This window comes from Pleurodeles waltl, chromosome 2_2, assembly GCF_031143425.1.
Source record: "Pleurodeles waltl isolate 20211129_DDA chromosome 2_2, aPleWal1.hap1.20221129, whole genome shotgun sequence".
In the NCBI taxonomy this organism is placed as follows: Eukaryota; Metazoa; Chordata; class Amphibia; order Caudata; family Salamandridae; genus Pleurodeles; species Pleurodeles waltl.
Window position 1 is genome coordinate 989,289,077 of NC_090439.1, and position 15,635 is coordinate 989,304,711.

Below are 15,635 nucleotides of genomic sequence, written 5' to 3' on the forward strand. Positions count from 1 at the left end.
ATATCCCATACATAAAGGCAGGTACCACTGCAACACACAGCTAGTGCACAGACTGGAAAAATTCCCAGCGTGAATGAAGTCCTCATCCCATTCTAGCATATGTACATGAACATCACCAGACCCACACTACTCCAGGGAGGACCAGCAAAGGGATGCTTGAATTGGTAGTTCTAAGCATTGTGAATGTTCTGCAAAAAATATATTTTAGTATCTATGCATTAATTTCACTCCTGGACACTTTCACCAAGTTGCAAACAAGCTTTGCAAAGCATTCGCTTCAATCTCCTGTGGAGGCAGGTGTCAGCCATGGCAGCAAGGCAATGCAGAGCAGAAACCTAGGTACATCAAGGACCCTGAAGAGACATCTGCTTTTTCCATGCATACAAAAACAATATTGTATGTACAACACACGACTAAAGAACAACCTTCAATTTCCCCCCTCCCCACACACAATTAGAGTCCAGTTTATGTGTTAAGCACATTATAGTTAGGTGAGCAGATTAGTCAAAATTATAAGACATGCAGTCTCGTAATTTTTAAGATTTTTCAAAGTCTGACTTTAAGGCACACATGTCAACACAACATATATAATCTGTTTAACATGAACAGGACAGTGTTTTCTCTCATGAAATGTAGTGTTCAGAAATTCCCACAGTAACAGATATTAAGCCGTATCTATGAAACTAGATACAGGCGACCTACCAGAAGCAGTGTTGCCTCCCCAAAAGCTATCTAAAATACTACTATGTTGGAACCTTCAATGACAACTCAGCAAGCACAACTTATTATTTAACTACAGATTGTGCTGCTCCCAATGTCCCTCCAGACCCTTGGGTAGAGGAGCCACAATTACCCTGTCAGAGAGGCACTTTTGATTCTGCCCCCTAGTGCAGCTCTGATGTGTCCTAACTGTAGAACTAGAATACCTAGAGTGGACATGCACAATTGGGAAAAACAACGAGGGCTACACAGAGCTACAAGGGCATGATGGAGCCACAAAGCCATACTGAGGTTTTTCATATCAACAGGGAGATCTTCATTTGCATTTTCTGCATATTGCAGTTATTTCAAAGTGACACAATCCCATCTAAAAACAAAATCCCTGCACATATAGTACAGTGTCAGAGAACGTCAGCGAGATCTTAAAGAAAATACCGAAAACCTGATTATCCTAACATTCCAAAATTCTAGCAAGAGCAAACATGAAGAGGCAGCGTGTTCCAATGAGGAGGGACTTAGTAGGAAAACGAAAGACCGCCATTTTGCATCGTGCAGTTAAGCTGTGGGGTTAACAGTGCCTGGTCCAAAGACCTTAGGCTTCTAGTTGGGTGGTACCTCGAGAGTCTCATACAAAGGTAGGAAGAACCGTTCCCAAATAGTGCTCTTTGCATGTGACAAAAGAATCTGAACAAACTGCGCTTCCCGACAGGTAACCAATGCAAGGCCAAGGCTCTTAAGGTGGCTTCAAAAGAGGAGCTGGTGGTAGGGTGGTTTAGGGGGTGGAGTGCAAACCAAACGCGCTGCGATGTTTTGTACCACCCGGTACAGCAGGGAAGAGAGCCATTTAAAAGACAAGTGTCCATTATGCACATCTAGTTACCCATTATACGAGGTGAGAAACTAAAGAAAACGTGTATTTGAATGCGTTCCATATTTTAGGCAATGCTATCCAGAATCCTAACCACTGGCTGGACAACGGGTTGCAGAGCATCCAGTTTTGTTAATCATAGATCTCTAAATGTCTTTACTCTTGGCCTCAACCTTAGATGTTTACCACTTTCGCCTACAAGACTGAAATGGATAGCTTTATCTGTTATTTATTTTGCGCACAGTTCACACATTGAGATTTTACAAATATATGAATGATGTATAGATATGCATGTATACTATTAAAGGGTTTTTCCAATAAGCCCTTATGATGTATTTGTACATTAGGGCTTACTCAACATTAATGCAAATTTTTGGATGGGTGGGGGTGCACATGGTACAGGAGTTTGCAAGCACCCAGTGATTGAGCTAATGTACTGGTGCCAACCTCTTCATATCTCATTTTCGATAGCAGCTGGTTAGGAATAATCTAATGAACATATCTGTTCTAGTACACCACTAAAGTTGCAAGCTAGCAACTTGGAGCATGGTCACACATTTTAAAAGGCACATAGGAACGCTGCTTTAAACTTCAGTTCACGCTACGGTGGATTCCACAGATCAATACCAAAATAATACATTGTAATAAAGGCTGCAAAAAAACATGCGTCAATGGCAATTGTGACTTTCCGGTTTATGCTTGCACCTCACCTGACTACCAAGACCTCACATAGGAGATCTCACTAAAGTCTTCTCAAAGAACATTTATGTGGCTTGCAAAGCCACAGAGTACCATACCCATTGTACACTGAATTACTGAACAGTCACTGGAGACTACAGAAACTATGTTCCTGCAACCTTACCGGTAGTTCAGGTCTTATAGAAAAAACAGTTTCTAGGAAGAAAATGTTAAACAAGAAAATGAATATCAGAACCATTACCACTAGTGGAGAGTTGGCTCCAGGACTGCGAAACACACATACAAATGCCTGCCTGAGTATAAACAGGTGAATTTAAACAAGGGGTTCTGGAAGAATACTGAAACTTCAAAGCAATTACCTGGTGAAACGTTTTCCCACAACATTATTCTCGAGTTGGGTTTTGGGGCTTTTATCAAAGCTAGAGTCCGACGAGTTAAGTCCATTTACTGTCCTTTTCCTTAAGGACCTGAGGGTGCGCCCACTGTTTTCAGTATCAGATAAACAATCCAGGCTAGTCCGTGACATATTCCTTGTGGATCGCAATGCATGCCTATCAAAATTCTCCTCATCAGAGTAGTCCTCCTAGGAAAGGAAAAAAATAAATACATAATTATATAAATGTGTAATCACCACAATGATGAGCTTCGTTATCAGTACTGCGAGCTCACAAACTATGTGAAAAAAAGCTATGTTCAACGTGCTCATAGGTCACTAGCAGTGGTCAAAGAGGATCCAAGAGAAGCAGTGGATCAAAGAGGAAAACCCACTACTGCACAAGAGAAAGCACAAGGACAATATACAATCTATAGATGCACCTAAAAGCACCCCATTACCCCACAGAGTTTGCAGTTGTGATTTGGAATATTGTACATACATGTTTTTATGGGCCAAGTGTAGCAATACATTTGTAAATGCAAACATGTTACACTCACACAGTTAGTAGAATGAGGGGAATAAGGGTAGTGACCACAGTTCAAAAGGTCACAAGCAGTGCTCAAACTTTGGGCACCACTACCCTGCCATACATGTCAAGTATTCTAAAACACCTTTCTCATGTCACCATTTGGTTGACACCTTTACTTTCCGAGTGGATCCAAATCAACGAATATCCAAATCCTTGAGATTGTCTTTATTTTTTTTAAATTAAAATAGCTGCTGGGGAAACGATCTATACTACTGCACACAACATGCCATGCTTAACCTAAGTAGTAAATCAAAACCACTCTACCTGTATCACCATGCCACCTACTTAAACACGCCCTTTCAGGCTGAGAGTAAAGCAAACAAACTAACAGGCAAACTGGTCAAACTCACATTAGATAAGGGTAGCACTGCACTTTGACCTCTTCCCTACAAATTATTGCAACTTTGATTAAACAAAAATAACGTTTTCATCAAACGACAGACTAACCAGGAAGTGCACTGCCTATCTGAGCCAGAGGGGCAGACAAAGCTTTTCACATCTTAAACCCTTGTTTTTATTGGAATGGGCTCAACGACCTAATTGCAGATGACACAGTTGAACCTATCTTTGATTATTTAGTAGAAAAAGTCCACTTGCTAAATATGCCTGGTCCATGCAAAATAAAAAGACCTAAAAAACTATTTCAGGTCAAACTTAAGCTTTCATTACCAAGTTATTTGTAATAAAGAATTGGTTAAGTGAATGAACAGATATTGCCCAACAACAGTGAACAACTTTCTGTGGCTCAGACAAAAAGACAATGAAAACTGAAATTACAATATGATACACTATTGTAGGAAGGTGGCTCTCTAAATAATGCATTAAAAGGTAGCAGACTGTGCAGAGTCCAGTGGATCCCCAATTGGTACTGCAGAGGTAAGAGTAGATAGGACTAATGCTCTGTTATGTGGTAGCGTGGATGAGCAGCTAGGCTTATCAAAGGGGAGTGCTAAGCATTGGTTGTACTCACAGAGGCAATAAGTGAGACACACTCAATGAATAAATGCAAGACCAATTTAGAAAAATAGCATTTTTTTTGTTGCAAACACAAGAACTACGTAATCAGGCAAGTAGACTTTCAAGCATAAATATTTTGCAGTTTCAAAAATAGACAATGCAATTTTCTCAAAGTTTTCACAATGGTATCACATGGAGGAATCAGTGCGCTATCATTCTCCTAAGTAACATAAACTGCTCCATATCCACTGAAAGGCACAGATCTCTTATCAAGTTGGACCCCAAATTGGGGGAGTTGGCGACATTGGAAGCGGGCCCAGTAGCTAAAGAAGGCCTTGTTGGGGGAACCCTTTATCTGCAAATTAAGAAAAATCATGAATACCTTTACCTCCCTGGAAAAGGCCCATAGCTCCATCTGGAAAATATTCACCCCGCATGTTTTCCCTATGCCTGCAGTGGCAGGGGGCGATCGACTGGCCGTCCAAACCACAATTCCTCCAGAGGGTCTGACACCAAACGAGGGCAATGCAGGATGCCTCCCGATTTGGACACTTTTATCAGACACGTCAATTTCTCAGACAACTTGGGCCCAGAGGTGTCAGCAGAGGCAATTCATTCTTCAATACCAACCCAGGTGAGTTATTTCCTCCTCGGGATGTCTCCTGGGTGGCAGGTTGGCAAGCTTCTTTCACAATGGGGAAAAACTCACGTCAGACGTCTGGGTCCTACAGAGGGTGAGGAGTTTCCATATAGAGTTCTACAGTTTCCATGTGCAGCCCAGAAAGCTCCGACCCCTAAGGTTTTCTGCGGTCCAGATGGAGCTAGCAGATGCAGAAAATGAGCCAACTTCTGAGCAAAAGGGTGATATTCTATGCTCATCGTCACCCTGCAGGTTTTCTCAGCAATTCTTTTCTTGTAGAGAAACAGGATATTGGGGGGAGGGGGTCCCATCGCCCTGTCATCAACCTAAGGGAATTCAATGATTGAGCGGTCTTCCATCACTTCAAGATGGAGGGCATCCATCTCTTAAGAGATCTTACAACCAAACGACTGGATGGTACGCCTCGACTTAAAAGATGCTAATCTGACGGTGCCCATCTTTCCACCACATCGTCGTTTCCTCCAATTCCAGTGGAGAACGCGGACTTTCAAGTTCACTTCCCTCCCCTGACTCTCTTTAGCTCCTTGGCGCTTCACGAAGCTCGTAAGGCCTGTAGTGGAGTTTTTCAGATCCAGGGGCATCAGGCTTATAATATACCTCGACAATCTCCTCCTAAAGGACCAATGCCTTCATCGCCCATCTTTTCATCTTCAAATCGACAGTACACCTTCTGGAATTTCTTCGTTTTGTCATCAACGAACCAAAATCTTCTCTATCTCCCTCACAATCCCTCCAGTTTATAGGCTTCTTGGTGGACTCAGTCAAAGCGAAAGTCTTCCCTCTCGGAAATTATCCAAAATCAGACAAACTCAGGCAGTCCCTCACCAAGGATACAATCTCTCTGCGCCAACTCGCTCGTATAGTGGGTCTTCAGTCATCCTTTATTCAAGCCATTTTTCCAGGGCCCCTTCACTACCATGCCCTGCAATGCTTGAAGATATCTCATCTGCGGAAGGGTCTTACATTTTCCCAAGCAGTTCCCCTCTCATCGGAAGCTCCGGAGGAACTAAAGTGGTGTTTCTCCCACATGGAAGAGTGGAATGGTTGCGCCGTATTTGGCTCTCAACCAGATCTAGTCATAGAATCTGCCAGTAGAGCTTCCAGGTGAGGAGCACATTGTGGTGAAGTGAACACAGGAGGAGAGTGGCCTTCCAATAGTTTCACTTGATTAAAGTGACATTTGCACACTTGTGAAGCGTAATGCGAATGTTTTTCTCTAGTAATGCATATTTCCTTTATGTTAAAACTATGTCATTTATTTCAGGATCGCATTTATTATTGTAGAGAATTCCAATTGAGAATGTAGTCCTTACAATATGTTTCTATCACCTCGGGAGAAGATACCTCAAAACAAAAATGAAAAAGTTCCTATATCAACGGAGTAGCGCAAAGAAGGAACGACGTTACAAGGGATCTTCAAGGACATGTGGCCTGCTGATTGGCGGTTATACTCCGAGCTATTTGTTGTTTTTTCTTCCCATGTGTTGATGGGAAATGTAGTTTGTTGTATGTTTTAACCATGAATAACGACTGCTGTGGAGTAAAGCGAAGAAAGAAAAAGACCTAATCCTGTACATATGTTTGCAAAGTTTAACAATATGAGTATACATGTTATGCTCCCCGAATGCTCTCCAATTAGACGCAAATATATGCAGAAACTTGGAAGCAAGATTGATTCTTTGCTTTTGAAATAAAATGTTCAGAAAAGAATGCAACTAGGAAAAAAAAGTATTTTGCAAAGTTACTATCAAGGCACCATTTTATTGAAGCATCATCCAGTGGAATGTTTTGATGCAGGCTAGTATTTCCCAAAAAATATACATAATCGCGGTAAGAAAAAAAAAAATGGAGAGGGAGAGAGAGAGAGACCACTTTTAACAAGATTATAAGAAACATGAAAATAAACAAGTACTTACAAAGCCAATAGGTCCAACACAGGTCAGTCTTTTGGTTTTGTCATTGTGTGTCTCATTTTGACATGGATTTCTTAAACTTTATTGTTGTCAGGGTGTCCAGGCCCTCACCATTGTAAAACACACAGGCAAAAAGCAAAAATCTTTCGCTCTCAAAAGGCATACATTGCCGCAGTAGTTTCTGGCACCGAATAAAACTACTTTGCGTGCCAATGTGCAGCTTGTGAAAGAGCAGATTGCTATCACTCACAGTGAAGCCAGCCGACAGACCGAGAGAAAAGGTAGAATTTTTATTAAAAAAAAAAAAAAAAAAACACACACAAAGTCTTGGTTAACACCAGACCTAATTAGGGGCCCAGTTGTTAATGAAAGTTACCAAAGCGCACCCATGGTACATATCTTTGCATTAGTGCAGATTTACATATTTCATGAATTCACAAGAATTTGCAGACGTAGACCAGGAAATCATACTCCTAGAAAATACTTAGGAACTGTATTTTAACACAAGTAAATATGAATGTGTATATTTCGTCATGCAAGAATATGTTGAATGCTTACAAGCTTGCTTTCCTTGCAACCACTTTTTCCCCAAACCTTGGAAGAAGTTTTACTTCTGTCCTTGTCAGGAGTAAATTGACAACCTTTTCCAGTATGGGAAAAGATTAGAGAAGAGCTCATGGAAACTCATTTAAAAACATGCAAGTTAATAGGTTTTCACGGCTGAAAACGACATTCCACCTCTGGAACTTTTGCTTACTACTGCCTCCAGCCCCAGTATGCAGATCTGCAGAAAGGTGGCAAAATAAGGAAACTGCTAGTATGCAAGTCCTACTATAGTGTTGTCCCTGGCATAAATAGAGAGGCTCTTATATATTGAGATTGCTACCATAAATGGTCGCCACTCTACATGGCACTAGAGGAACAAGTAGATTTTTTTCATAGGATTATACGTTTTATGAAGGAATATGTCCTATGGACAAGTAGCTATTTTATTAAATTCCACACCCTTGAGGACCACACCAACAGGTCACACAGGGCAGCACTGAGTCACCCGGGTGCAGAGGTGCAGTAAGGCATCAGGTGCCCAATGGTTTTAAGGGAGATTGTGACCAACAGGCTCGGCTGGAAAGCCAGTAGGGGGCAATAAACAGGTAGGCAGTAGACTTGGGCTGCCAAGGAACGCAGGTGCACCTTTGGTCCTCTTCCCCTGTGCCCAGGGGCAACAGATTCAGGGGTGTGTTTTGGGTTTTCTTGCCTTGGAGCACTTGCAGGCAGGGGAGGTCCTGTGAGTTGAGGCTGCAGGCGTTGTGGGGGCAGGGGGAGGGGGCGGCAGGAGGGGACACAGGGTGAACTCGAGTTCTCAGGAGCCAGGTGACGTTGTTGGCACTGATGACCCACCTCACCTGGGGTCGGGGAAGGAAGGGAGGGGGTCACAGGTGCAGTGGTTGCTGTAGGTGTCTAGTTTTCTCTCACCACCAGGCTGTAGGAGAAGGGGGCCTACGAGCAGGCGACTTGCATAAGTCCAGGAGGGGTAATACTCAGGTGGACTTCGGCTCAGGATAGCTGGGGAGCCCTGCTGGCACCATTGGTGGGCTTCTCATCGGGTCAAGGTCATTCATTGGGTGCAGAGGTCCCTTCAGGCTTTGGGTTTCCAGGCTGCGGAGTCCTTGTTGGATACTTTGTTGCTGAGCAGGTCTGCTGCTTAAGGGAGTGAGTCTTTTAAAAAGGCAAGCAGGCTTCCTGGGATTCTTGAAGCTGCAGGATGGAGTTTTTTGTGCAGAGTCCAGTGAGGTTAGCAGGCAGGCCGGAAGGGCTGGTACTGGGTTAGCTGCTTCTTCCTCCTCTTCTGCCCGGTCGACTCTTCTTTGTCCTTCTTCGAAGGTAGTCAGGATTCGAGTTCTAGGCTTCAAGGGTGCCACCTAAATACTCAATTTAGGGGTATTACAGTGAGTGCCAGGTAGTAGCCAATGGGCTGATCACCTTGAGGGTGAATACACCCTTCTTATGACTACTTCCGTTGCTAAGTGGGCATAACCCTAATGACCTAATTCCTTTCAAACAAGATGGAGGAATTTAAAAATTAGTGTTCACTTTAGCTAATCCACCTTAGGGGTAGGACTGGCATGAAGTGGGCACTCCTAATTTAACACATTTTCCTGCCTGTGCTGCTGCCAAAAATGGGGTCAGGACAGGGGGTGGAAGGTGGTCGGTCATTACCACCATTTGGAGAAACCTGAGGTGCATTGCAAAGGTGGCAAGGCCTTTGAAGCGCCCGTCCCTGGAATGGCCATCCTGCTCATGACGAGGTGTTATCACCTCCGTCGCCAGAGCAGTCCTTTGTTCTGGGACTCTGAGAGCATGGGTCTTCATCTCAGGAGGCCAGAACTCGGTCTAGGGTGGCTGCACTGGTTTATACCAGTCAGTGTACACACCAGTAGCTGGGTAGGTTTTCAGGGGGCACCTCTAAGGTGCTCCCTGGGTGCATTTATTAATAAATCCATCAATGGGGTCAGTGAGTGTTTATTATTCGGAGATGTTTGATACCAATCATCCCAGGATTCAGAGAAGCCATCATGTAGCTGGAGAACACATGATGACCAGTGCCCAGCACATGAATTTAAAATGGCTTCCCTGTGCACCTACTATATCTCAGAATCAACAGAGACACAGCACAGAAATATCTCCTCATGCATATATGCCCTCACATGTGCCTGAATGCACCAAGCTTTAGAGGTGACTTACAGCAGGCACATGCAGCGATAGGGGGCCTGGCACAAAGGGGGGTGTGTGTGTGTGTGACAAGTCATGTTTTCAATTTAGCCTACATCAACACACAGTCTGCAATGGCAGCACCATGTAGGTTAGGTAAGGGGTCCCCAAGGGTGGTACAATTGATGCTGCAGCCCTCAGAGACCTTCCTTAATACCCCAGATCCTAGGTACCAGGGAATACCATTTACTCAGGACTTACAGTGGTAGCGAATGAGTTTGCCAGTTGTGCAAAACAACTTTGCAGTTTTGGAGAAAGATATGGCACTGTTTAGCAGGGACCCAGTGCACTAACAGTCGAAGCCACATCATAAACCAGGCAAAAAGTGGGGGCTAATCATGTCAAGAAGGGTGCTTTCCTACAACTATGGTATTTCTTTTTATGGAAAATATACATTTTGACGTATGAACTGAAAGTGAAGTATTTAGTGTCAATCTACAAGCTGTTTTACTGCAAACATTTCAACATAATTCAACAGTTTATAGCAAGACTGTTATGGGGAAAATTATCTTGGAATTCTTGGGAGCTTCCAGAATCGGTCCAGTCAAATACGGATTTTGCATACCATTAAATTTACAAGTTGAAAAGCCTTAATTTGTTTTATTAAATAAGTGCAACTGATGAATGTAACACTTTATCGCTACTCTGGTTAAATACTTGTTCAGGGAGGTGCCGTACAATTAAATTGTTCGATTCTTTTTTGTATGATTTAACACTAGGAGTCAGATTTATGGCCTTGCATACATTAAGGGCATTAATAAATTGCTCCCCAAAACATTAAAATTCCTTTGTTCCAAAGGCACAATAGGATGATGTATGCATGCAGACAAAACGTCAACAATCAGACTATTTCACAGCAGCAAATACATAAACAAGGTCAGCTGGAACAAGAATGGCGCGAGAACTTTGCCCTCCACATACATGAGAAGTGTCCAACAAAGAAAAACTGAGCAACAGAAGGAGGCAGCTATATCTGTGTTCACTGCCAAAAGTAAACTCCAAACTAGATCTGAAGGAATGAAGACACTTTACATCTGAGAAAATTAAAAGGCAAGTCAAAATTGGCTTGATCAGAACCCAACAGCTCAAGAAGCCTCTCATGTACATATACCTAGTTTACATTATCCACACTGCCATTTAGAAAGAGCCCAGACTTCAACTTTAAGCCAGACTACACATTTTCCAAATCTTCTTCCAACGTAGTGTCTATTTTAAGCAAAAATTGCCTTGGGCTAACATTTCGTTTTCACATTCTTAAAGGTTTCTGTAATGGAATATTTATTTCATACAAATAAAGAAAGGATTAGGATTATCACTTTCAGGTCCTATTTCTTAAATTGAAATAGTCACAAACTACAAACAGCGTGCAATTGTGACATTTCATATTTCTTAAGTTGAAATAGTCACAAACTACAAACAGCATGCAATCGTGCACCAACAGTGCATTTAATTTACCTTTGTCTACATAATTGGTATTTAAGAGAGAAAGTATGGCCTATTGACAGTTCCTCAACAATTGCCCCAACAGCAGCCTGTCAGGCTCACCTAATAAATAAGCATTCGCAATGCAATAGGCCTCACATTTACTTGAGTTAGAGCTATTGGCATTGTAAATTCATAACTGGACTTTTCTTGTCACAAATTTGTCAGCCCTGCCTCATAATTTTGTCTCTTCCTGCCGTATAATTTCAGTGGCCCTGCATATTAACTAAAGCACTTCCATTTTTCCTCTATTTGGCAGCAAAACATGACAATGTTGCCATTTAGCATCCTAATTTAAAGCTGTCATGCGAATTCCAAAGAATACCACTTTCACCACCCCATCATCAGAGATGCCGACTGGCTAACACAATTCCTAAAAAAAAAAAAAAAAGACAAGACAGCCAGAGGAGAAATAAACTTGAAGGGTCACCAAAAACATATCAAGAGTGTTCAGACCGTCACAGTGTAATAAGAATGGTAGGGTGGCCTGAGTTATGGTCATAACACTACTAGGGCGAGATTATTAAAACATACAATTATCATTTAAACCTTTTATCAGAAATAAATGTTTGGCATTAGACTGCAAAGCACAAAACAGCCGCCAGAAGGCACCATACCAAAATTTCATTTGTAAAACATGGTCATGTAACCATATTATTTGTCTCCAGAGGGGATAACCCCATGAAAAAAACAGGAGAAAATATTGCAGTGTAACCATATACTTAGCTCCTATAGAGCATGTTAGACCTAACAGGTCTACTGCAATGACATTACAAACAAGGCCTTTAAAACAACACTTTTCCTAGCTGTAAAACAAAAGTTCTAGCCATGAGAAGGCTTAGAAGACACTGAATTGTGGGAGGGGTTAATGTTTTGGAACCCCACTAACAGTGTGGGGACCAGAGATTATTTAGACAGAAAGATCACACTGTGTTCAATGTTTTGAAGGTGGTCCTAATGTCCTAGGACCACCACAGGCTGAGTTATGGTCAGAAATGTTGTGAAAAAGAATGCATGCAAAACATTATGGGTGGAGTTTTGGCGAGGGCAGTGTATTAGCAGTTCTCCTGCTGTGCCGTGAGAGCCTCTTTCACCTTGAGGATTTCTGTTTTATGTGAAGCATTTACCAATGTCAAGTATTTTAATAGGAGAGCCACAAGAAATGACTGATTAGGTAACTGAACATGACCAGTGCTTCAATATTGTTGATGGAGTTCATGCTGTTGTGCCAGGTCGCGCTGCACCCCCTCTGCCATGCAGCACAAAAAGGGAGAGAAACAAAATAGTTTGCCCACGCTAAAGTATATTGGCAATTGCGCAATAATCCATGTAACAGGGGCAGTCGGCAAGGCATGACAAAAACCGCCTCAAGGCAGGACAAACAAAGCAAGTACCAATGACATTAAATGATTTTTCAAAGGCAAGCCCACGAACATGTGAAAGAGATAGGCATGATATGGGCATGGTTAAAAGCCCACAACAGGTAAAAGATTGCACACTCGACCTAAAAAGAAGAGATGTATTTTCCCAGTGCAGAAGCTTAAAATGTAAAGCAATGCCTATGGTCTACTAGTAGCAACCCAGAGCCACACAACAAAACTCCAACACCTCCCACTCATACCAACCTGTGTGCAGCCAACACAAACATCCTGAAAATGCACGGAGATATGCAAAAAGGTGAACCAAACAGTGATAGGGCAGTGGATAAGCGTGCTCCCGTGTGAGTTTCACTTCACAGTTGTCATAAGAAACGTGCATGGAGCAGAGACTGCCATTACCAAATTTTCCACATTTCCTTGGACAGTAACATGACATTTACCTAGCAATTTTTGATATTATACACCTGATGCTGCTGGCGTATATGTTGGTCATGGGCTACCTTAGATCTCTGCATGTTATACTCGGTGGCACGACTATGGGGTCCAAATGGTAGATATTTGCATCGCATAAGGGTTATATGCACCCCCGCTTCTGTAAATGTAAGAGCAGGGAGATGCTTGGGACACAACTGTGCTTGTACATAAGACTGAACACTGGTATTCTGAACCTATAAAGATGGTGGGACGAGGAATGCAAGCCTGTACATTAGCTATGATGCTTAACTTGGGCAGTATGAGCCATTCCGGAAACTTTTTTTTCATAAAGAAATATATCAGACTTTGTATAAGCTATGAGGCTAATCATGGAGACTAGGTTGTCTTAGCATGTACTTGGAGGCAGTGACATTTGAATCTGTAGTGTGGAAGCATTACAACGGCAATAGAAGCTGTTGATGTCAAATATGCAACATATCAAATAAAACATGGGATATAAGGCTGAACGTAGGAATGCAATAATCAAATTTGAACAAAAAAGCTTTCAGACTATAACGCTGGTGCTTCAGAAGTTAGTAAGCAGATGTTGGGGGGGGCAAATTTTGTTTACTTAAGAGCTGGCGTAAGGTAAAAAAAACTTCACAGAACAGCAAATAGTGTTTGTGGGCAATCAAACCATTTTGAGAACATGAGTACAAAAGAAAGGATGAGATTTTGGGGAGCACAATGTAAATATTAAATGACACGTTAATGTTTGAAGAGAAAAGCACACTGTCTCAAAATATTTCTACCTGATACTTCAGCAATAATGGATGCTAATCTGGGAACAGTGATCTCCGATTTCAGGTTATTTCAAGTTTACATATATTTAAAAAGCCCGCAACAACACAAAATAAGGCCCATGCTTTCTGGTTTACTATCAAACCTACTTAATATAATTAGAATTTGCCCTGAACAACTAAAGCTATTAGACTCCTCTGATTTGGCCATCACTTTGTATTTGCACTCGCTTACAGCCGTGCCTCCTTGGGAGGAAAAGGTGGGATTGTGCTGGTAGAGCCCTAGCTTAGTCTGATCAAAAGAGAGAGCACCTTGCTGAACATTAAAATGGAAAACTAGGTAAGCCTCATTGGGGTGGGGGGCGTGAATGTGTTCCGCTGCAATTATTAACAGACGGTGGTAACTGTAGACTAGGGGTCAAGAGCGGCCCCCAATTATCATCTGAGGCTGCCTAATAAGATGATCACCAACACCGCTTGAAACTCACAGTGTTGCTGCCTCGGCCTCCGGAGCGGGCGCCACTCTTGGCCTTCTTGCCCCCGGTGTCCGTTTGCTGGTGTTTCTTCCTGGGGGAGTCCAGGGAAATAAAGTCATTGCTGGTGTCCAGGAGCTCAGCGGCTCCGCCACCGGTGGAGCTGCGCAGGCGGACCATGACAGCACCGCTTCCGGGTGGACGGCGCTGACAGCTCTGCAGACCCGACTCGAAACTGGCTGAAAGCGCTTCCCGCCACGACACCCAGCTCACTGCTTACAAATTCTGGCGCCACTCGCTCTGCAACGCTTGCGCGTAATGATCCCTCCGCCACAGGCCCGCGAAATAGTTCTTTCTGGCCTTCTACGTCCACCGCGGCGTTCAGCTCCGAGGATACTCCCGGGAGACAGCCGGAGAGTTTCTGTAACTGCACCGTAAGGACGGTCAGTCTGCTACTCCCCTGCGCTCTCGCTCGATCGTGATGATCACTCCGCGGAAGGAGACTTCGCTCGGTGAGACGACCTTGTTTTTTTCAGGAATTTTGGGCGCGTGTAAAGTAGAGATGGACTCGCTGTTTGCTGATTGGCTAAAAGCGGTCTGTAGCCCCGCCCATCTCTGTGAGGCGCCTTAAGTATTGCGGGGTGGCCTGTAGTCCGTCAGAGCCGCTTCGGCCAGAGGCCGGGTGGCACCTGTGGTCTGAGGTGCTGCTGGATTTCTTCTAATGTCGCGTTTTCGTGCCGTCAGCGTCCGGTTGTCTAATACTTGCGCACTCCCCTTGAGGTCACCAGTCATATGACTGTTCAATTTCAGTATGTATTCCTTACTGGAATACTGCACAACTCGAGCAGAGTGGGAGGGAGGCTTAAAGAAACACATCTGTTCATCCTTCATGTGTTGCAAAAGCATGTTTTTGGTGAGAAAACTTTAGCTTTAGAAATGACGTCGAAGGTGCGCGTTTATAGCGAGCTTTTACGGTTTTGCCCACAGGCGTGTGGTTATCGCCGCAGGCAGTAGCACTGCAACTGTCTTGGTGAGGCGCAAAGTTGTTTCTTCTTACATTCAAAGCAGTGATTGGTGGCCTCGAGTTTGTTATGGTCTATTTGAAGCGCACATGTGATCGGAGTGTTTTTTTAATTTTTTTATTGTCATGATTGTTTGGAAGTATCGCCTGCTTCGATCCGGAGGGGATTTTTTACTATGGGATGGACCACCGTTGGCGGATTTTTAAGAAGACGTGCAATAACTTTGTTTCAACTAGAATCTAACAATAGGGTCAGATTTATTTTATTAGGTATCCATGCAAGTTGAAGATATTACACCTGACTAATGGTTTTGAAAACTGTCAAAATACAAGTTATTCTAAGTCTGAACATTGATTTGCTCATTAGAGGGCACACTGCCCATTAATCATGGTGTACGGCTGGAGAGAGCATAAATATTTTAATCTCTTTTGGGCAACTTTTCTGCCTGGCGTGCATTAGCGAAAGTATCATAGTGGGCTGTGCATTTTATCTTCTGAACATACTCGTGTCAGC

The 15,635-nt window shown here is 43.1% G+C and overlaps 1 protein-coding gene across 2 annotated transcripts in view; it reads right to left on the reverse strand.

The window, feature by feature from the left end:
• The window catches only part of ATAD2 (ATPase family AAA domain containing 2), a 198,502-nt gene extending 183,676 nt beyond the window's left edge, over positions 1-14,826 (reverse strand). Inside the window, exons 1-2 of one of the 2 annotated variants that reach the window (XM_069220705.1) lie at positions 14,116-14,826; positions 2,647-2,870 (exon numbers count right to left, since the gene is read on the reverse strand). In XM_069220705.1, coding sequence (XP_069076806.1) covers positions 2,647-2,870; positions 14,116-14,280 — 389 coding nt within the window. In that variant the 5' untranslated portion in view covers positions 14,281-14,826. The remainder of the gene's footprint in view (positions 1-2,646; positions 2,871-14,115) is intronic. The other variant, XM_069220706.1, reaches the window with a different exon arrangement.
• Between the last annotated feature and the right edge of the window lie 809 nt (positions 14,827-15,635).